Here is a 24,426-nt window from a genome sequence, read left to right on the forward strand (position 1 = left end):
CATTACACTCTTATGATATTTGGAGACTAACACAATGCATTCTTACGTCATTTGGAGACTAACACATTGCATTCTTATGACATTAGGAGACTGACTCATTGTATTCGCATGACATTTGGAAACTCACCCATTGTATTCTCATGACATTTGGAGACCCGACCACTGCATTCTTATGACATTTGGAGACTAAGCCATTGCAATCTTGTGACATTTGGAGCTTAACCCATTGCATTCTTATGACATTTGAAGATTAAACCTTTACGACACTGGTGTCTGAAGCCATTGTATTCTTACGACATTTGAAGACTAAACCCTTGTATACTTACGACACTGGAGTCTGAAGCCATTGTATTCTTACGACATTTGAAGACTAAACCCTTGTATACTTACGACACTGGAGTCTGAAGCCATTGTATTCTTACGACATTTGAAGACTAAGTCCTTAACTTCTTATAACAACTAGAGACCAAAGCCTTGCTTTCGTATGGCATTTAAACACAAAACCCTTACATTCTTGTGACATTTTGACGATAACCTCTTGTGTTTCACCGCCATTTGGGGACTCACAGCATTTGAAGATCAGACGTTTGTATTGCTAGACAGATTTGAGAATAAAACCCATGTATTCTTATGCTATTGGACAATACCCCCCCCCCCTTCCCCCCGTGAAAAAGCATTCATTCTTAACACATTCGGTCATTATCGCGAACGGTGCCTGTGGCTAAACAGATATTAACTTTGTTCATCACAGGTGTTAAGTACTATTTGTAATGGGTTTAGAGACTTTGCGCCCACATGAATTTTCGCGTCCCCTCCCAAAAAGAAACAATCACGTAGTCATACAGCATCCATCCTGCAAATCGCCAGTTGCAATAAAAATATAATTTTGGCGATTCAGTTTTGAATCTGTCGATTTTTTTTGGCGAAAACGTTTTTCCTTGTCATAATTGTTAACCAGTGTTCAACATTTACCGTGGCTGTGTTCAAGTTATGGGCTTAACACGGTTGAAGTCATCATCGGTGGTCGGTTCTGTAACTGGTCAGTTTCTTTTTTTTATGTGTGGAACTACACATTAATTTCTGAGCTAGCTATTAAAAACCCATTTGACTTTCAATGGCGAATAATTAAAAGCTAAAAATACTCTTCGAATTTGTATTACTTATATGCTGATATCTTTCAAACAAAACATCAAAGAGAAGAAATTAAAGCTAATTAATGAAAATGCGTAGTGCAAGGAGGTGTGTTCCAGGATTAAGAAATTTGGAAAATTTTGCCGGGACAGAAGCGTTTCAGCATGCTCTTCTTCGATAAAAACTTTCAACTGCCAGTGATTTTTTTTAAACCTGCAGGCCAATGAGTACACGGAACCTCGGGTTTTGGTCCAATAGTTTTTCGTGAAAGAACCCATACGGTTGGAATTCGATATAAGAGTAGTCCATAGCACCGCTGTCCGGGAGAAATTTCCCTAATTGCACACTGTATGGTTTACGTCCGTCTTCATTAGTCCAGTTAGAATAGAATAGTAGGACCATTTCATTTCATTTCGTTTCCGCCTACTATACGTCCAATTTCAACTGTAAAGTTTTCTGTTACGTGCACGCCAACGGCTACACGGGCGGACCTCGGGTTTTCGTCCTATCTGAACGACCAGAGGCTTTTCTTTGCGACGCCCCCTTTCCTTCGCCACTGACACCGTTGCTCCCTGATAAAACCAATCAAGGGAACATGCCTTTATATCGGTTGGCCAGAAACTCCGAGAAAACTATTAATAGTGAAGCTACATCATTAAACAGGCATTATGTAAGAGCTAAATCTGCCTATTGCAGGTCTTTCTAAATTATTAATTAGACATTAATTAACTTATCCAGACCATAATCAGCTCTCGATGTCATCGGATGGCTCCGATTTTATAGAACGGGTCGTCCATTTAATGATTTCCTTTGAAAAATTGAGAAGCGAGGCCAAGACCCGAATGATCAGTAAGGTAGTTACGATCAATGCACACATCTTGTCAAAACTACAACTATTGTTAACTTCAATGAAATGTTCAATATATTCATTTTGCATTATCTGTTTTTTTAAAATATTATAACGGGAATGACCAGCTCTTTATCTAAATCGTACATAATCCCCCTTTAATATTTCACATGTCTTACAATAGGGGTGTATGACAAATTCACTCCAAATTGCAGGTCCACCGCTCAAATAGTGTTAAAGTACTTGTTTTAAAAACCCATGTCAAATCATGTTTAGCAGGACTGAGAAGTCACACCACGCTCACATTAGTTCACATCAACAAATGGTCAATATGTCCCCAATCTTGCTCGAATAACATAATTTGACATTCGTTTTTAAAACACGTACTATATTAACACTATTTGAGTCGTGGGCCTGCGATTTGGAGAAGAAGACTAAACGAAAACACCCATATGCCTGCAGCCCCCCCCCCACATACACACACCCATTCCATTTGAATTGCACATATAATAGAACATAGAATTAACCGTATGTTAGAATTGCTACTGTCTAGTTGATCGGGTGGGGCGAAAAGCCGAGATCCTGTGTACACGTTGGCGTGCACGTAAAAGAACCCTTGACAGTTGGAATTCGAACAAGTGAAGGTCGTAACACCCGTGTCCGGGAATATTTTTCCCAATAAAAAATACTTCAGATTGTGTATGGTTTTTAACTATATTTAACCTCTATTTTGACCCGTCTTCAATAGTCTGGTTGAAACTGAACAGTAGGACGTTAAACCCCATTGATTCATTCATTTCGGCCATCTTGTAATAAAAGGGATGAAAATATAATAAGCAAAAGCTTAGTTATGTGGATGAATTTAATGAAATGGGGTTTAATGAGAGAGAGAGAAATGGGGTTTAACGTCCACTCGACACAAACTAGGTCATTTCGGGACTAACATATGGTTTAATTTTATTTCAATAATTCACTTGCGCGTATGGGTCTTTAGCCGTGGGAGGAAACCGGAGGACGCGAAGAAAACCACGAGGTTGGACAAGCTACCCTACTCCTTCTCACGTACAACCGGGGATTCGAAACCACGCCAGTTGACTCAATGACAGGCCTTATGATACAGCACGCATGTGCTAATCATTCGGCCATCCAAACCCCCGGGGTTTAATGACTCGTCAACACAAAATGTTGGCCATTTTGAGACTGAAATAGGGTTTAATGATCCGTTAACACAAAATATCCGCCATTTTGAGACTGAATAAGGCTAAATGACTCGTCAACACAAAATGTTGACCATTTTGAGACTGAAATGGGGTTTACCGACTCGTCAACACAAAATGTCGGCCATTTTGAGACTGAACAAGGCTAAATGACTCGTCAACACAAAATGTCGGTCATTTTGAGACTGAACCCGTCAACATAAAATGTCGGCCATTTTGAGACTGAATAGGCTTAATGATTCGTCAATACAAAATGTTGGCCATTTTGAGATTGAATAGGGCTTAATGACTCGTGTTGCAGACATTCCAATACATGTACAATTTCGCGCGTATTAGGCAAAATTAATAACAAACGAAAGTATGTTTAATAATATTTATGTTATCTTTAATCTTTGAGATTTATTTTGGACAAATAATAAATAAGCAACTTTTATATAAAATAATAATAACATCACGTAATATGGCGGTGTACCCATCTTCTGCTGACGTTTATCACAATATTTTTCAACCATTCATTCATATACACATACAAGTGAGCAATATACAATCACAATCGGCACATAGATATTTCAGTAAGAATAAAAAATACGTTTAATTAAAAACCATTAGAATTAGATCATCATGGAGTCACCATCTTAAATCTCTGTGTCTGAGTAACTTTCTTCCTTAAAACAAGTCAATTTTAGTACGTCCACTGAACGTATACATATATGCATTCGTCCCGGAAGTCAATTTGTCAGCGCCACCTTTTGAAAAACAAACAAGGATTCAAAACCAGTTCTCGCTATCTCGGCCAACTTCAATCCACACAAAACAAAACTTTAATATTTTATTGTCCAGCCAAATAAATGTAAATGAGATGTATCGGGGTGTGCATATTTAATAAGACAAGTTATGATAGATAGGCTACAGCACTGTTTGAAACATTTAACATAATAACAGACAGCTGGTCACCACCACAAATAACACAATCAAAACATTCACAAAATAAACACTCATTCTTCACAGGTACCTATCAAAAAAATATTTACAAAACTGGACATTCATACATACATGTAACTCTGACATCACTGACACACGATAACGAGGATTGTTAAAGTCACTGCAAAAATCCATGACATCACACAATGGTGGCTAGATCGTTTTTACAGGGTTTCCCCCACGTTACTATGGACGCGTGCGGCGTCAACTGTTTTTTGGTATCATTAATAGGTCTATATATCCTTCCTTGTGAATCAGTCTTTGTAACTTGTTTATGTCTATCAGCAAATAATGAGCAATTTTTTCCGGATTTATCACTAAAATGGTCCGTGACATAAAGTTGGGCTTTTTTCAGGCTTCGATCCTGCCTGATTTGTATTAAGCGACTATGTCGTCTAGAATCAGTTCTGAGCATGCGCACAGCGAGAAGCACTAATAACACGAGGATAAATCCACCAGCGATGGGGACGGCGATAACAGCGGCCTTGAACCACAGGTCTCTTTCTGGTTCCTTATCATCGGAATTCCTAGAATATACCACGTGATTTTCTCCCGAACCATCATTTTGGGTGTGACCTGGAAAAACAAATTTAGAAATATTTAAACTACATATTCAAGCAGTTTTATTGGTCCAATAATAGCTTAATAATCTTGCCAAATAGTTAATATCATTATTCATAATTCATAGACACAGACATAGAGACCATGAACGCCATTAAACTACAGGGGAGACAATCCCCACGGCGATGGTGTCTTCTTGTGAAGTGGATGAGAATTAGTTAAAGGGATTTGCCATTAAGCTTTTATAGGCCAGATCTTGTCATAAATAAAGCGGAGTGATAAACGAACAACATAGGGGGGCTGGTAACGACTGGCAATTTTTATAGCTTCGCAGGCTTCACCGTGGTGTATATTATAATGTAATGTCAGTTGTCATGGTTATGGTTATTTGTATTTGCCGGTTAATCTACACCGGTACTTCTTCCAACAGAGCAACGATAAGGGCAGTACGCCTCCACTGGGAAGGCTTTTTTCTTTATATCTAGAACAACATTTATTTATTTAATGCACTACAGTATAAATGTAGTCTTCTAGTCTAGAGGAAGAGCGATAAAAGCACTTGTCAGCGATTAACAAAAGTTATGGTTTGAATTGCTTCTCTATGGAATATCAAAGTATATAAATCTTATCCAGTTTGACAGGTACATCTACTTTCACTTGTTGTGCACCAAAAAAAAAAATCAACTTGTGTATCACTTTGATTCTACGTGTACTCGTATATCGTCCTAGACAATCATAAACGCAAGTCTATCAAATATTTAACAACAGAAACGATAACATTGACAAATAATTGATTTCCCAGAACCATTCGGACATAACGACGCCGTTTTGTCTAGTATTTAAGCAGACGACCTGAAAATGTCGGCAGCCATATTGGAATCCGATGGAGGCATGGCCAGAAATCGATGTAGCGTTATTTAAGTTTCCCAGCCGGGATCTGTGTGTAAATATCAAACACGTCTGCATGGAATGTCGGTCAATATTAACTGAACTTGTTCCCAAAACACACAGCAAATTGTCTACCCTTTTCTTTCCAAGGAATTTCCCTGTCTGCCTAACGGGAAAGAAATCGGAGTCTGTTTGCTCCGAGTTTTCAACCAATATTTGGTTCGTCGACTGTGGTAGATTTTCATTTCTTTGCGTGGATTTCATGAGAAAACCCTTGGATTAATGCATATCAATTCCTTGCTATTACATTTTGAGGTTTTTTTTGAATTAACTCATAAATCTTATTTTATTGTTCGAACTTAATGCGCGTGTTTTTTTATTAGGGGTTTAAAACATTTGACGATAAAGGAGGTGGAAGTACACCAGTCATCAGTTCGCACAGAAATAGAACATTCCTTTCGATATAAACGGTGTTTTGTAATAAAAGTTCCTATAACTGAGGGACATTAGTTTATTATCGGGCTGTGTGAATGACTGCGAGTTGTTTAATATTATATAATGCTCACAGCATGACTTATGAGGTGATTGCATACTCGTTTCCATAGAGAGAAGATAGAATACGTAGATAACATATTTTCGACTGTAACAGGATACAGAAAATAAGCAAATAGGTACAGGTCCATATTAACACAAGTTCGCTTCACAACGAGGGTCACAGTTGGAACAAAATAACTCAATGTCGGGTTAGCATTTTTAATGAACAGAACCAGGAGAAAGCATTTTACAGTACTCGAATCAATTTAAATGGGTGTTAATTTTTTTTTAATTGAATACAAAAGTACCAAAATAAAAACATTGCTGAACTATATGAACTCCTCAATTTAAAAGTGGTATCAGATGTTCTGAGTATTAGCGAACATCCACTGCCTCGTGCATGACACCCGTCACTTATAAATGTTGATACAGTTTTACGTGGATTTCAGAAGCATACACTGCCTCGTGTATGACATCCGTCACTACAAAATGTCGAGACAGTTTTGCGTGGATTTCAGAAGCATACTCTGCCTCGTGTATGGCATCCGGCACTACTAAATGTAGAGAAAGTTTTGACATGGATTTCAGAAGCCGAATCTACTGAATACCATCACGAGTAAGATGTGTCAAAACGTATGTTCTCGAACGCCATTAACAAAAGGGTCGTAATCATTAATACGCCATTAACAAAAGGGTCGTAATCATTAGTACGCATGCCCAACTGTACAATCGGGCGTTGCCGTCAATATCCAAATTTGTGATGGGTGTCAAGGTTGGTCATGTGTTTACATGTATTTGTATTGATATCAATAACAGCGCGGACAAAAGGATCCTCCATGCTTGTTAACTAAACTCTTGAATAATATCAAATTACGTTGTAGACTTCACTTTAATGTATAAAACCAGTTGAAGATGGCGGGTGTTGTATTATGGGGAGCCTACTTGAGATTCATTAAATATTCTACGGGTCGTCTATACACATAGATTTGACAAAAATTGTTTGATTTGCTTGTCTACTGATGAAAGTGATAAGGCGAACTAAACACTCCTAACTTTTGTTAAAGAGCCATTCTTGAACCCACTTAAGTTCGAAGCCAAGTAAAAGTGAAGAAATTCCAGATTGAATTAATCATGTTCGGGTTTTCCAGGCAGTCTATCTAAATCTTATCATAAAAATGGTTGGTGGGTTATTTAAAATTTGCATGATAATTCCGAGATCATCCACTGGCATATTGCTTGTTGGGAACACATTGGTTTGACTATAATAATATACCCACCAAAAGTTTTGAACCAGTAACTCATTTTATTTTATCACTTTACTAAATGTAGCTATATTCAAAAATGTGGTTAGCCATTGCCGTCTAAAATGATTAAATCTCTATATTATACAATGAACTGTCCATATATTTTGAATTCAAATTTCGTTTCTTTTCTTTTTTCTAAGCATCAAAGGTTTTCACGATCAGTCATATTTTCAAGAACATCATCACATGGATGCCAAAAGCGTCTGATTGCTCGCGACTAGTCTCTAATTCTTCGTCTATTCTTCAATGAAAAAAGATAAAAATCTCCGAGCGGTAAGCTGAACTGAGAGATCATATCTTCTTTACCTTAGGCAAAAAAATGGCGTCCATTATCAGACCACGAATCTCTCAGTTCTTTGTTGTGAATAGAGAAAAAGAATATAATCCAATGTTTAATAAGCAAGTAAAAAGGCTTGGTTTAGTCATGAATTCAACGTTAAGATGTTACTTTGAAAAAACTCGCACAATTCATCTGCTGAATTCAAGTACCCAAATATTAGACAAGGATGAAATTTTGTCTAGTAAATTTTTGTGTACAAGCTAGTTTTTTTTAGTAAATGTTTTTATTATTATTCAAAGTTTGCCTTAATAATCGTATGCTTTAAATATGTCAGAATTAAATTGACTCGGCTGAATGTTATGTGTCGATTTGCTTTATGAGGTGACATTCTCTCTTCATTTAAAAAAAATTACGTGCACATTACGTTTAAACATTTAGCATAGCTTGTGTTGCATTGTTGTCGCTTGATATTAATTACATTGGCTGATTGAATTAGTCAACATGATAATGTGTCGAAGTAAGTTTTATAAAAACGATAGCGTTGAAAAAACATTCACGTAGTTCGAATTCTGTCCCGATCCAATACCTTTGCACCCGACATTGTGTTTCTCAAAGGTACTGGGAATATGAACTCTATAGCTAATATCGTTCATTGAAAGAATTTCAACTCATATATACGGCGCTGGGCTGGTAATAGCTTTTAATTCAATTATCTCCTTCTTTGAAGATCTAATCTTGGTAGGATAACTCTGTCTAATGTCTAAAGACGTGCCTATTAGCTTGCTATTACAACAACTTTACTACGCCTTTATAACTCAATTCGTATACCGTAATTTATTATACTTTGAAAAATGTTAACACACCAGTAATCTCTTGCGCGTAGGGGTCTTTAGCATTGAGATGAAACCGAAAATAATCCACGGGGTTGGACGAGCGATCCTTACGTACAATCTAGGAATCAAAACCACGCTAGTTTACTCAATGACAGATATTATGATCGACGCACGCGTTAGCACCCCCCCCCCCACTCCCAATATGAGCGTAGGTAAGATTATAAAGAAGAAAATAGTCCCAACTTACCCTTTTGAGCACTTCCGTTAGATTTTGTACTAAGTATAATATTAATGTCTATATTTTCTATATAATTACACATGTCTTCTTGACAACACATAATAAAAGGCACTTGAGTTTTAGTGTCCGTTGATTTTACAAGTTGTTGACCTTGACTACAAAGTTCAAGGTGTGAAGGTAAACTACAACCGTGTGTGGCACGAGTGGTCTCCCCTTCCACCCGGACGGCCGTGTAACACTGGCCTATACTTGATTTACACATGTAGCCTGTACTAATACATCCAGACTCGTTGCAATAACATCGAATTTCACCTGAAAAATAGAAAGGAAACCATTAATACAAAACTGGCCTTTAATTAGTTTTCTGTTAAGACGGCCCCGAAAATTGTGGCTTCCGCGAGAAACATCGAAGAAACATTCTTTGCCAAAGGTTTTGTTAATTGTTATTTTCAACTTTTATTAAAATTTTGTTCAGTTGCAAGCTAATCAGTTCATTCTATATCAGCGCCATTTTGGATGCTATCATTTTATCCAAAATGGTTAATCAGCCCATGACCAGGTCTCAGCAACGAAGAAATAGATACACGTCATTGACCGCGCAACTGCAAGATATCAGGATAGATCTCAATTCGCGGTGTACACGAAATTTAGTCATAAAAACAAAACATGGCTGACTATCTTTAAATGATTCTTGATATGTAAGGTGTCTGCTCTTTGTTTCATGTGTCTTATATAATAGTTTGTGATAGTTTGGCGGTTTATCTTTTGAGCAGACGCCCTAAATATGTGAGGCCATGCTGTAATATTACACTACATCAGTTCATATAATTAAATTGCCTTTTTTACGACTGATAACTTCAACTATAATGAACGCCTCTTGCTTATCTCCACTCGTTTCAGAAACAATTTTAGAATTTTTCAAGCAGTTAATGTTAAAGGGAGTGGTTTGGTTTTAATTAAGTTTCTTGGTTTCTAACTATTAGCCTACACAACGTCAAGTCATCAAGTGTGAGAAGTATAATGTAGCTTTAAGCCGTTGGTTGCTAAGACTGCCGCCATTTGTAAAAAAAAATACCAAGTTGAGACTATAGTTCTAATGAGTACATTGTATGAGTATTGACTAACTGGTGTCTTGTAGATGGCAGGGTATGCTTTCTGGGGTCAATTAAAAGACGATTTGTTATTATTTAACTCCTACAGAACACCATCAAACCTATTGGCAGATTCAGATTAGTTGAACGAGTACTTTCAAAAAGTTGTCGATAGTACAAGTATAATTATGTGTATCGTGACAAAAGCAAACTTATGTCTCATGTTCGTTTCGTTTATTTGTTTGTTTTGGTTCATGTATTTTTAATAGTAATTATGTCTGTCAACTTAGAAGAGAATACACGGATGTGTTCTCGTCTCTGATGTTACATTAGCTTGTAGTAAAATCAACTAATTGCTTTCATTATGCCGTACAGAGAGAATGTTGGAGACATGGCAACATACATCATGTTAAAAGGAGACAATGTCTGTGAACTATGGCGTGACGAGATCTCGTTGTTTCAATGGCCGCCATGTAGTTGGTTGAAATTCTAATCGCATTACTAAGATACATTAAGAAACACTTCGACTTAAGATTGAATAGAAAACTGTAAGTGTATGGTTTAAATTAAAATCACAATTGCGTTTCGGGTTCTTTTCCTGTCTGTTATATAACAATGGAGTAATTATTACAAATAAAGCGAAACGCAGTAGATATTTGATTTTACTCAGTTTGGGTGTATGTTTTGAAGTACAGGTAATATGAAATGCATTAATATCTCTATATACGTATTGGTAACAATGACTTGAAAGCAAGTCCATGTTAGATTTACAAGTACTGTAAGATAATTCGGTTTGGCGTACTTCTCGCTCGGTATCAGATCGTCACGCCAAATTCCGCGAAACTCAGAACACTGCAGACGGACGTCACGGAAGCAACATGTTCATATCTTTGTGGCATGTATGCAATATTGATTTCCAGACCAATTAAACAAAGGCAAGTCGTGTTATATCTGATATTGCATAACTTAAGTGTTAGCAGCTGGAATTCGACGAACAAGTAGGCGAAAATGCCGCTGTCAGGGCAAAATTCTCCCCTTAGCACACTGCATGGCGTATGCCCGTCTTCATAAGCAGGTTCGGTACAGAACGGTAGGACGTTAAACCCGATTTCATTCCTGGCTGAATGATTCACATGCTAAAATCTTGGGTTATAAAATTGTGCACAGAAAGTTTATCACTCCATCCACGATATATTAATAAACATCGAATGACACATAATATTATGTTATGTGTTTTTGCCCATCATTTCTATGTCTGCTGGTGCCAGACGAATAAAGTGGCGGGAATTTATGAGATCTTTGATCAAACGGTAAACAAAACCTCACGACTGGTAGAACTTGTCAGATATTTTATCTGGCGCCATCTAACGGTATAGAGCGTTATTGTGCGATTATCAAGTCTATTATCTTAATTCCCCATCTTCGTGTATCTGAGTATTGTTATAATTATGATTGTGTGCTGACATATGATTTCTAATTTAGGAAAGAGCTCATAGAGATTGCCTCAAATATATTTAGAATGCGCTGTGTCTACTCGATAGAGTGTATTAAATAACCCACCCCTTGTGTATGTTTTGTGGAAATTGTGAGAGCCGCCGTGGCTAAGTGGATAATCCCTTGACTCGCTCACCTGGAGGTCCCGTGTTCGATACCAATGTTGGCCGAGAGACTTCTCGGGATTTTCCGTCACGGTTTCCCCTTGTCAGTGGTACAGTACGGAGAGCCTGACAAGGAACCACGCACATGTATAGTCCTTCGGATGTGACCAAAAACCCCAGCCGGGTTTGTAGAAATTGTACACACTTGTTGGAAATGTACCCCAACTAAATTGTACCCATTTTGTGCATAAAAAACACTTTGAGTTAAGCTCATTAAACGTTAGGAATCAATGTGATGTCTGTTCTCAATCTCTTTCTAACCATTATTGTTATTTTTTATATAAATAAAAAATATGTTATCATTGTTGACAATCTGGAAACGTGATCGCAAATGAATCTTTTATAAATCATTTAATAAATTGCAATGGCAGAAAATGTACATTTACACCGTCATTTGCCTAAAGCGTATGAATGCGCACAAAGTAAAGCATTTCTGTATTTGATTAGTTCATTGTTATCAATATACTGGCTTTCCTTTGTATCCAGTCATGCAACCATTATTAAGTAATCAACTATATTACAACAAACATCCAAGTCATTATAAATATATCTATCCAGATTCAATGATAAGTGTACAGTGAATACTTAATAGGCATAACTCCGTTGACTGGCGACATTAGCAAGCAACCCGCCATTGGTGTGTTCTGTAACCAGTGTAATACGGTGTGTACTATACATTCGGTTTGTTTGCTTTAAGTGTATATTCTGTTGTTAATGTAGGAACACACCATATCATAATTACTTTAAACATCCTTTTTACATACATTTAGTAATATACATGTACATTTTAATTAAGGTTTTAAATATATATATGTCTATTACGGGTATCGGTGAGTGCAAATGAAATGGGGTTTAACGTCCTACTTTTCTGTAACAACCGGGATAATGAAGACCGACATGCGTTACGCGGGAGATTAGTTTCCCAGGAAGCGGCGTTTCCGCCTACTCTTCATCCTATTGTAACTGTCAACGGTTCTTTTACTTGGTATTTCGTCCCATCCGAAGGACTAGACACTGTTCGTTACATAGCCTCTTGTCCTGCAACAGTAACGGCAAGGGTACAACATGCTGAAAAATCCCAAGGAACTTTCTCAACCAACACCAGGATCGAACCTGGAACATCTTGGTTAGTAACCTGCGCCTTAGCACAGAACCACCGCGGCTCTCATGAGTGAGTGTAAGCGATGGCGTAGTCGGATTGCAACTGATTGAGAACATTTGTCATTTGTGTAGGCAGAAGACGATGTGTTATATGACATGTAAACGTTAGAAAGGAAATTGATAAAATAGTATTTCCCGCTCTGCTAGCATTATCCAGAAACTAGATAGAGAAGCGTCCGGAATGATGGATGCCATTACGAGATAAGACAGTCGGTTAAAATGTCCTATAAAGACACATAACTTCCGGTCTTATCTTTGCTCTGGAACAAACCATTTACATTGGCATGAATGTTCTGGCGACATACGAGGACATGTTGCCTTAACTCTTGATACGACCACACCGACTTTTCCAGTGTGGTTTCCCTTTGTCAGTGGTGCAGGAAGGAAGGCCTGGTAAGGGACAACGTATAGTCGTTAAGATAAGACGAAACACCGAAGTCCCGTGTACACGTTGGCATGCACGTAAAAGAACCCTTGCCGACTGGAATTCGATATAGGAGTACGCCGTTGCGCTGCTGTACGGGCAAAATTCTCTCATAGCAACAGTATGGCGTATGCCCGTCTTCATTAACCCAGTCGGAGCAGAAAAGTAGGACGTTTAAACCCCATTTCATTCCATTTCTCTGATCACAGGATGTACAATATAAATGTACACAAGTAGGCGTTACTGTTACCAACATGAGTTAGCGTGTACATGTATATCATTTAACCTGTTCTACTTAAACATAGTTGGATAAGATTGATTCACCTGAGACCAAAAGGTGACAGTTTCGTCCTGTTTGTGTACACGGTAATTAATAGCGCTGTCTCAAACCGTATCCCACGGCGAGACTCAAGCCCTTTAAGTCGAACTTAGATGAAGTATGTACACGGACCTTTCCATCAAATATACAAACAGGTATTTAAACAAAACTAACACTAAATTAACTATAACCGAACTTTGTGGGTTGAAATTACAAATTATGCGCGATATTTCGAATATAAAAGAGAGGCTAGGCGATTATGGCAATGGCTGCCATAACATCATATATGCTTTTTAGAGTCATTATCGCTTATGTTGGCAGAACATTATTGAAAATCATAATGGAAAGAATTTATTTTAATGTGCTTTTTTGTAAATAGGAAAATATATTTGAACCCAAAACTCGAATATTAATGTCTTTAAAAATTAAATCAAAATATACCGTATTCGAGATCATTATTATTCAGTACAAATATATATTTAGATGTCCAATGTATAAATTATAATTCAAAGCACGGGATATTTAATTTGAATATTACACTATAATTGTGGTATCTATGTCACTTAAGAAACGTGGGTTTGTTCATATTTTAAAGACAAGATGCCACGTTAAGTAAGATAAATAGCTATTCAACTGAACTTAAATCAACAAGGTACGGTAAGGTTATTGTACCTTATCTATGGTTTGTGTATACTTTCTATATCAACCGTCCATTAGCCACTACTTAACTATTATTATCAACGGGAAAGACGACCCTTTACTTGAAGAATACTTGACTAACTCTAAACTAAACAATCCACAACGAAGACTTTATAGTTTCCTATAAACTAAACAGGCCCGTTCTTTATCAAGGTTCCTTCTACCTGTGGTATATGTATATATATATACTCCATCAATTATAAATAAACTGACTACTTCTTTTTGGTCGTACAAAACGTATTTTTTTGCGGTTTACATCATGACCTCTGTGATAAGTTAGTTTACATTGAAGAAAGTAAAAGTAGTTCGTCGAAAGTACTTTTGTTCATATTTAAGATACTATATTATGCTTTCGAAATGACCTCTGTTATGTGATTAGTTAGTTTATATTCAAGAAAGTAAAAGTAGTTCGTCGACAGTACTTTTGTTCATATTAAGATACTATTTTATGCTTTCGAAATGACCTCTGTTATGTGATAAGTTAGTTTACACTGAAGAAAGAAAAGGTAGTTCGTCGAAAGTATTTTTGTTCATATTTAAGATATTACATTATGCTTTCGAATTGACCTCTGTGATAAAGTTAGTTTACATTCAAGAAAAAAACAGTTCATCGATGGTACTTTTGTACGTATTTAAGATAATATATTATGTTTTCAAGTTGAATAATCTTATCTTAAACAAGGAAAGAGTGTGCCTTTAACATTTCTTCCATACTTAGCTCAATTAGTTATTTTTATGACCACGTGTTCAATTTTAAAGTTGAAAATTTTGCTCCGACAAATGGCTCTATTTACATACAACGACTACGCAACACGTAACTTGTCATCTTCCCCTCGGTCGCTTTCCCCGATAAACCAAACAATGAACTTTTGCTTATATTTCAAATCTATATTATATTCCTCTAGGCGAATATTTTCCCCGAGATCGCTCGATCGATCTTAATTTAATACCCAATAGTCGAAATGCAAATCGTAGAAGTGAGCATGTACCTGAAGCAACGACCGCGAGTTTAACAACACCTTGATAATATGTACGTGGTTAAAGCGGGACCAAGCCTTCTATTGAAGATAAGAAGTGAGTGGACTGGTTGTAATCGAGGGTTTTACCAGAAAGAGTACGTACGTACGTTCCGTTTCATAAACTTTCCCTATTCTGAAATTTGAAGTTTCCCATCTCGACTATGTCTTTATCTGACCGTATATGTTAACATACAGCCATTAATTAAAGATCTAGATGTAAATATCAATCAAAGTATATTATTCGCATAGTTTACCGTGTAAATATATCCCTATTCAAACCATCACGTAAAGATATCAAGCAGTTTTAACATGGTTTCAAAAGATTACAATTTTTCGTCTTTCAACGTCAAAACGTCTGAAAATATTAACACTAAATCCCGATTAACTGAATATTTTTTTGTCTCGATGAATAATTCTTCCTGGAATTATGCAGGTGTAACACGACAAGGTTATCTCGTCCTAGACCTAACAGGAAACAAGGACCGCTTAAAAAAATCAAATAGCAGAATGTTGGAGCCTTCCTCTCTAGCCACTGAGGAAGTATGGTAATATATTACGAATAATAGTTTCGTATCTTCCTTTTAATAATTCAGTTTATAAATATCATTATGATTACCACATCACACATATACATTACGTTGATAGAGCAATTAAGACACCTTATACTTTAAAATTGAATTCATACACGAATCTAGAGCGACTTGTTCCGTGTAATCATTTTTACCCAGTGTGTCTCGGTACACATAATTGAGTATCAAAGTGCGCACGAATACAGACTAGCGTATAAACAGGGAATCGGTTCTGTTTGTGAGAAGAACTACAAGCAGGAATTTTAAGTAGTGGAGTTGGAAGATAAGCAATATGCTTACATTAAAGTCAGTCTCTACGGTAATTTAAATCAACTAGCATAGTGCGTGTGATTCAATCTCTATAGCCTGTGGCAAATGACTTTTTGTCTTCTGTGAATTGGTTGCGTTTCGTTTTATCTCGGATCAAATGCCAAATTTTATACAACACTCTATTGTGTTTACTCCGCCATAGGACATTGAAGGAAATTTTCATATGTCTGCGTGCACGTCCCACAGGCTTTCCATTTCCGTAACAGTCGCCACACCCGACTCGCCAATTCAAACAACCTCGCAAAAACCGACGAACAGCTACGACTGCCGTCTGGCGACCCGGTAAACGTAAATATTCCACATTATTTTACAAAATGTCAAATATGTCTTCTCGTATACTTTGGTATTATACGTCAGAGTTTCCGTGGTTGCATACTTGACTAAATCGTTAAATTCCGTGAGTGAGTGTTTTGAGTTTATTTTTTCACCCAACAAATTTAAATAACAATTCTCCGAAACCGTTTAGTGACTGCGTTGGGTAACGTTTAGCAACGAGAACCATCTTTCTGGTACTCGCCTAATACTGGATTGTTTAGCTGGTCCTGGGCAAAAGGCGTTGTATAAAAGAAACAATATTTTTAATATTGAAAGATAGACGGTTTTAAGAGACTTAGAAACTGAAAATATTTTAATTCTACTGTTTGGGATATATCGGGGTCGGGGTCAACTGATATCAAGTTTAAATAGAGATGATCAAGATACGAAACATGTATCATCAGGCCTTATTTAAAAGATTTATTTCTCTTTTAGTTTCTAGGTGAGCTTGTGTGTATGTAAGAGGAATGCGAAACTAACATGAAATACATGGTATCATCATTACAGCCATAATTTCGTACTCTACCTCCGAGTTTTTAAAGGTTTTCTCGTTACATTCAACAAGGCGAAGACAATGAATCGGTCTCGACTCAGTGCGTTTAAAGAAAGATACATATGAAGCATAAAGCAGACCTTGGTTAAAACCCCTGAATCCCGCGGACCTCGGGGATACATCACTGCCAACTCGAACAATGAACAGATAACAAAGGACGGTAATTTTATTACACACCTCTTGAAAAATATGTCACCGTATCCTGTCTTGGATATCAAGACATAATTTATGATGGTAAACAATATAAGTAAATACATAATGTAGTCTCTATTACCGTCACGGTTTTCTGCATACCATGAATAATGTACAGTGTATATCAAAGCATTTTAGTATTTTTAGTATTTCTTGTAATACATTTAGCGCAGGAAAGTAATACAGTTATAAACCCCATTTCGTTTCAGGTAATAAAGTTGCTGCAGAAAAGCGGTTCCTTTATCAGCGACATTTCATTTCCAGTTATAAATGAGTTCGCCTTTTCACTAGATGTTGTAATTTTACATGGAATATTGACACGATTGTCAAGTTCTGTTCACTGTAGCTCTATAATATGTCAACGACATCCTTGCTCGATCCTTTTTGCTGGCTGAAAATAGCCCACGAATCATGCTCATTGGAAATCGAAGTCATGAAAAATGTGTAGCACAAAAAAAAAGTCTATTAATTTTATAGTTCAGTGTTCTTTGTTTAATAATATGCTGATATTTGATTATGAAACTGTGACTACACAGACAAAATAATTGGTATTGCAGTTATAAGTGACTTTTTTACTCCCTACAACAAAATCCTTTAGTCACGCGACGAAATAGAAACTGTTAACCAATCGCAGTTGTAGATTCACAGCACGTGCCCCCAGCTAAATCTATATATTGCTCGAGAAATACTTCGAACAAATACCAACTTTTTAAGTAATATGTTAGATAATTCATTTTGTGAACCATAAGCAAACACGAGTCCACTTTCCAGTTTAATACTACAAGTGTTACAGTAACGTAGTCGGATTATACTGTAACACCATAAGATTGATTCCCGCTCAATTAAGGAACAATGTGGCTCCAAGAGAGAGGGAAAAAAAACCCACATTGCCTGCCACGCAGAATCAATAGTATTGTCGAGTGCATTTGGCCATTTTTATTTCTGTTAATGGAAGGGGTTCCAATTCCAGCAGGAGTCGGGAGGAACCTTCCGATTCACAAATATCAGGGGTAAGTCTAATCTCAGAATGTCCACGGTATTGTATTAAAAGGACGTTAAACCCAGTTTCTTTACTCTCTTGATCGGCAAACCCTGGCCTTGTTGTTCGGGGAAGTGGTAAGGATTCCTTCTGTCTGAATTATTCTTGACTTGAGTAGTTTTGTTTATGGTGATGGAGTATTCCTCGGAGATAGTTTAGATCCTGAGTGCTAATGGGTTTTTGAATACTAAACCCGTTGTACCTAGCCTATTCTGACTTATCTTTGCTCATGGTTTATGAACGTTATCAATGATATTGTGACCAATATGATGATTAAAATGGCTTTAGGTCTGATATCGGGGGGTATGTTTATTTGTTATTTAAGTGTAACGTAATCCCTGGTGGCAAACTAAAGACCGTGCATTGGTATATAACATAAGGATTAGACTTTACTCCTAATATCAACACAAGCGACGGATGTTTGCTGCAACATATTATCATGTAAAGATAACGGTATGCTGACGATTGGAATGATGTAGCAATGAGTCTTTCGTGGAAACGTATTGCTAATAACCCATGATCGCAAATGTCCTTCACATCGCCAGCTTATACAAGGCCCCTCTGCGTAGAACACGGAATTCTGGAAATGGGAATTGTCAAACGGTGGTCTTTCCAGTCGGTTCCAAATAAAATCCAGGAAAGGTCGGTTTTGTTTTCAATTAGCTCGATGTGGGTTGTTCTAACCCCTGCCTTAACTCTCCTATAGGTTCCAAATAAAGCGGTCTGGGTTGTTGTCGATTACATCTTAAGTTTATTAAATTGAATTCACCGTGAGCAGTTAGTAAATATTTATGAAAAGGTCGACTGAGTAAGCCACATTGTTGATAACATATTTCTTTTATTGTTTACGCCTATCATCGCAGTTTTGAAGATAGTTGAAATATTATGGCTGAAGTTTAAGGAACACATCTGTTACGACTTTGCAGCACTTGGAAACAAATGTTAAGTTCAGAAACGGAACTTCATTGAAATGATTGATTAGCCCAATGATTTGGAGTTTATGGCGACTGGCTTTTCCGAAAGCCGCCAAGTAATGAAAAGCGGATCTTTTGATTGCTAACATAAAAGTGTAAGTGTTTGCCTTCAATAGCCGGAAAATGCTAGACTTGCCAGTCAAGTGGCTGAATCCAAAACGAACAAGATGATTGTAAAGCACATTGTGAAACTGCAAATGGCTCTCGCCAAAAGCCTGCTGTCAAGCTCGTCGAACGGGGAAACCCCCGGAGTGACTTGATTATCTCGTCTAAAGAGGTCTATTCACGGTTCAATAGCCTTGAATAGCATGTCTGTCGACTGTCGTTAAGCGTTCAGTCACACACTGAATGACGGATCATTTCTACTACTTGTATTGCTTGATAATGAAGTCTTTTACTGCTAAATATACTCTTTAGGCCTGATAAGTATAAGCTCGGTTATCAAGTTAAAAGAGGGCAAGCCGTCAACGGAATGACGGGGAAAAGTCCGTGACATGCTACTTCCTTTGTTTTGCGGATTGTGTGTGTCACTGGAAATAAAATACTATCCCTTTGGCGGGTGATTGGCGAAGGTTGACAGCAGGGCAACACCCCTTTGGGTCCATGCAATGGTTAAATGTACATGTATATCTTCGGACAATTGTTTTCCAGATAATTCAAATCGTGCTACGTTTCAACACTTTCTTATTTCGTAAGTGTTGTATAAAATATTAACCATAGAGTTCAGCCTTGTCTGGACACAAATAGAAAGAAATTTTATTTTATTTCTAAATACTACTACTACTATCTCAAAACAAATATAGCACGCAAATGAAATATTAGCTCCAGGGCTATTATCAATCAAAATCATGATATACCTGTAAACTTTTGAAATCTGCCGACAGCTAAGTCCTTTAAGTACTTATATCCTGAAGTTTTAAATTTAGAAACTATTATCTCCTAATGTTATTAGCTGGATTTCGAATTTTATTATAAAACAGAAGGGGGAAATCGGCTGTCCCTGTCGAATCCCGTGTTTATTTAGCAATGTTCGAGCATTTGTGTTCATGGTAAGCATTGTAAAACAAAGAGCTATCATCTACATATACATGGACAGTCAACTGCTTTATAAATAGCTAACATGGCCTGTCCTGTGCATGATACTCGTGATTAATCATACATACTGTAGTTTGAACGGATTGTTCATGAGGAATTATTTGGAATAAATCCTGCTTTATTAGACTGGACTCATCTATAACGGATGCCGTTTACGAGGGCAGTGCAGGTAACACCGTAGTTAACATGTACTCTTGTCTACGTATCATTGTATATTTGCATCGAGCGCTGGGGGTTATCTAATTTGACAACTTATCATGGTTACAAAAAGCAGCGCTTTACCAATAAAAACATATGACTTTTGACCTCAGGAATTAAGCGAGAGAGGGGAGTAAGAGATTGTTGTCAAACAGTACGACAAATGATCTCGACCCATCGTCTCCTACACAAATATCGTGATGGCACGTCATTTCACTGTCTATAGCCCAACATATCGTGTCAAATGTCGCCGTTTTAACCACTCAACATAACAGAAATATATTCATTTATGTATGTTACACTGCAAAAAAAACCCAGCTAAGTAATTATTAAAATGTATACGCCTGGCGCCGAATTTTTTTTGTGTGTGTTGATGAACTTACCTGTACACCAAACGTGTGATTAAACTTTTTAGGCCTTGGGGTTCATGTACAGGTAAGTAAAGCGGGGGAGGGGGTACATATATGTGAACTCGACACACACGTCATGGGCGACGTCTGCGGGGCTAACAATGAAACTGAGCCTAGCCCCTCGGATGTACAGTACACATTGACGGGTACATAAAAGAAACTTTGCCATTTTGAATTCGATGGAAACGACGCTTCCCGGTCGAATTTTCCGGTTCGCTATATTGCACATGTATCCGTCGAAATGACAAATAGCATATTCCCTGAGTAATTTATAAGTCGTGTGTTTATTAATGTTTATAAACTTATCTATCGTCCCTCCTACCAATATACATTACATCCTCAATTTATAGAACAGTCGTTGGGTAGTATATCTTATTTTGCCGGCGGTTTAGGATTTGTCTTTGTACCTTAAATTATCATCGAAGACATATATCGGTCATCTTCCGGAATATGTTGGAATAGAACTTATCCATCTTCGCGGTGCTATACACGCTTGGTCAAAATATTGTGAACTTACACAAAATTAGAAGTGGTATCCAGTGTTCTGGGATGTAAAGCACGCGATGCCTTAAGAAATGTACATTTTTAACATAGGTCCGTTACTTTTTGAAAACTTTCTTACATAATATGCCAAATGACCCAGCATTTAAATTAGGAACACAAACCTTTAATAAGTTCAGTAATATTTTTGTTAAGAATACGATCTTATATCGTTATATTTCAACGAGCGCATTGATTAATCGTCAATCATAATTACCTTTCAGGCACGTGGTTCCGTGTGATGGTCATATCGTAACAAACCTGATTAGGTATTGTTACGTCACAATAGCGAACGAGTGCAGCTGGTTCGGAAATTCATTGGCTAAAAAGTGAACATTGCGCTTCTGATAATACAGATTGTTGTTTGTTTAAAGTCTCAGGAGAACCTGTAGATTCATGCATTAGGTTACGGACCAACGGTCATGATGCATCAAATCGCAAAATGCATTCTGTGAATTGGTACTCGATGTGAATTGTAGTGCCAAACAATCGAAAATGTATATTAACAAAATCGGGTTTCAGGAGTCCCAAACAATCGAAAATGTATATTGACTAAATCTGCTGATAATCTTGGTTATGGTGTATAATGGAAATCCACAAGACGTGAAATTGTATATTAAAGATGTTGACCATAGGCAATAATTGATTGAGTTTATGAAATATTATGTTTATTACCTTAAATGATGTCCTGATATTGGCCCTGAATTGTATATTATCACTTGAGTGTCTTTACTTACTTTCGTAACTTCGTTATATAGTTTATATCTAGTTTATGTAATGTTATGTTTAATAAATGTCCTGAAATCTGCTCGGCATTATATATTATGACTTACTTTCTTAACTTGGTTGTATATATTTGACGTTTATATGTAGAGTCATGTATTATTTTAATAGGTGTGTAAAATCTTTATATGGATATATATATATATATATATATATATATATATATATCAGCTTGGTAAAAACAACACACTACTTAAAACTTACCCTAGCAATAAAAATCTTGTGTCACTCGGCAATAACTCGAAGTTCAAAGATTTTTTTCTAGTGGGGCTTTTTTTTAATGGACTAAATATTGTAATCACGAATATCCATTTTGACAACTCCACAACAGTACATAGCTATTGATTTGAAACGTTTAAGCTAAATGTTGCACAACGTCTTCTTTTGGTGAAATATATATACACACCATATTCTTGTTCAGATTTAACCAATTTGGACATGCTATATTAATGAAATTTTAATTGCTAAAACGAACCCTTATATGTTTCCTGGGCAAAACACAAAGCTGTTTCCTACGAAATATATAGCCCCACTTCAAATCTAATGACATTGTAAATAAAATTTTGAAGAGGGGGAGTTTATTTGCCGATAACGAAGAAGAAAAATATGACATGTTATGGATAAGATGTCAGGCTGAAGACAAAACAATTGTATTCCTTTTTTTTACTGATAAAACAATAATATGTTCTCCAATTTCTAAACACATGGTTCATTCAAAGAGTTTCACATGGTAGAGCGATACTTTACGTGGTGTTGTTGAAACGATCGATATAGGGGTCCTAAACCAAGACGCCTCTAATACACAAGCGAGACAGAAAACTAAACAGAAATTTGAACGTGTTTCGTTTTTAACTTTGCGAATACACGAAAAGTTTAATATGCATATGAATAGACAGTATGCCTATGTTACTATGAAATGTTACACACGAAAGTGTGACTGTTAGATAAAATAGTAGAAAATGTAAAATCCAAATAATACAAACACACGCGAACCGAATCTAACACGGTTCGTTTAAAACTCACCTTCGGTGACGGCTAGGCAGGTCCCAAGAAGTAAAATGAACCAGGGCGAGGAGGCCATGAGGTCCAACCACCTACTCTCGATGTAAACAGCTATAATATCCAAATGAAAATGATGGCTTCACTAATATTGCAAGTCGGACATCGTGTTCTGCTATGTCTACATGTTGATTCTAACTAACAGTTTATAGTATACTCAAAATCTCTACATCTACTGTCAATCAAACATAGCCACCATTTACCAGCCTCTAATGCTGCACTACCATTGTTTACTCTCGTCCTTATAACCCGGACTACTAAGCTGTTGTTTGTGTGGTCGGTTTATAGTAGAGGCGGGGCTAGAGGCGGAGTAATGTGTAAAGAAAGATATGGGTATTGTATGTTAAGCGGCGCCAGACTGCCTGGCCAGACATTGAGTACATTAAGTACTGTCAACGTGAATGGCCTGTTGATTTTAAACCAATGTGTATATACTGATCACAAAGCGATTACGGTAGTAGCTTTTGTTTGACTTTGTTTAAATGTAGAGAGCAAGAATAGCCGCTCGCGCAGTTAAGTGGACAACCAGAACTTGTGACGTTGACAGCGAAAATCCCAAGAAAGTTTTACATGTGACGGAAAACCATTGTTTGAACATGGACTGCTCACTTGATCGCTTTTGTGTTGTAAGGAAACTGGGAACAAAAAACACGGAGTTACCTATTTAATGACACTCCACCCCCCGTTATCAGGAAAATTACAAAATGAATAAACCGAACGGGGCAATTAAAATAATTACCACAAAACATTTCAATAGAGATTATATAATCAAGAAAAACAGGGGTAAAAAAATAAATAGATTTGCCGTCACAGCAGTAGGGGAACCGAATCGGGCGTTACGGTCGACATAAAACATTCCGCGAACGGATATATTAAAGTTTTACATGTTATCTGGATTCATGCAGTCAAAAGTGTTGTAAAAATGGCGACTAGATTAATGACGGTTGTCAAACAGGCAGAAGGGAATCAGATTACAACCAAGAAACGACAGATACGATCACGTCGGCCATTAATCATAAAATGCGAATAAAAACTACTCGCGGCAAATACATCAACAAGAATGTCGTATTATTATCTCAAGCCTCGTTTCTATCCTGTCGTCTGCTTTTAAATTTTCAAATGTGAAAGAAAATATTAAGTTTTAAATTTTAATTGCCAAAATAATAAATGTGCAAATATGTAAA

At 36.9% G+C, this 24,426-nt stretch overlaps 1 protein-coding gene and 1 long non-coding RNA gene across 2 annotated transcripts; one reads left to right on the forward strand and one right to left on the reverse strand.

The window, feature by feature from the left end:
- Positions 1–3,554: 3,554 nt before the first annotated feature.
- On the reverse strand, positions 3,555–23,417 carry LOC126832391 (BMP and activin membrane-bound inhibitor homolog). Its single transcript, XM_050563150.2, has 3 exons — positions 23,207–23,417; positions 8,824–9,126; positions 3,555–4,752 (listed from the first exon to the last, which is right to left on the reverse strand). The coding sequence occupies exons 1-3, from the start codon at positions 23,262–23,264 to the stop codon at positions 4,316–4,318; spliced, it is 798 nt and encodes a 265-aa protein (XP_050419107.1). The 5' UTR covers positions 23,265–23,417; the 3' UTR covers positions 3,555–4,315.
- LOC126832396 (uncharacterized) lies at positions 16,222–17,743 on the forward strand. The gene is made up of 3 exons (XR_007684694.2): positions 16,222–16,372; positions 16,835–17,112; positions 17,354–17,743. It is a non-coding gene; the product is annotated as an uncharacterized LOC126832396 (long non-coding RNA).
- Positions 23,418–24,426: the final 1,009 nt, after the last annotated feature.

The sequence above is a fragment of the Patella vulgata genome, chromosome 9 (assembly GCF_932274485.2).
Source record: "Patella vulgata chromosome 9, xgPatVulg1.2, whole genome shotgun sequence".
NCBI lineage: Eukaryota > Metazoa > Mollusca > Gastropoda > Patellidae > Patella > Patella vulgata.

What these genes read in the sequence shown, in the direction of transcription:
- LOC126832391 (XM_050563150.2), bottom strand. Translation starts at nt 23,264, where the DNA reads ATGGCCTCCTCGCCCTGGTTCATTTTACTTCTTGGGACCTGCCTAGCC. An exon ending in CTGCCTAGCCGTCACCGAAG is followed by an intron (nt 9,127 to 23,206) that starts GTGAGTTTTAAA and finishes TCTATTTTTCAG; the next exon opens with GTGAAATTCGATGTTATTGC. An exon ending in TAACGGAAGTGCTCAAAAGG is followed by an intron (nt 4,753 to 8,823) that starts GTAAGTTGGGAC and finishes TTGTTTTTCCAG; the next exon opens with GTCACACCCAAAATGATGGT.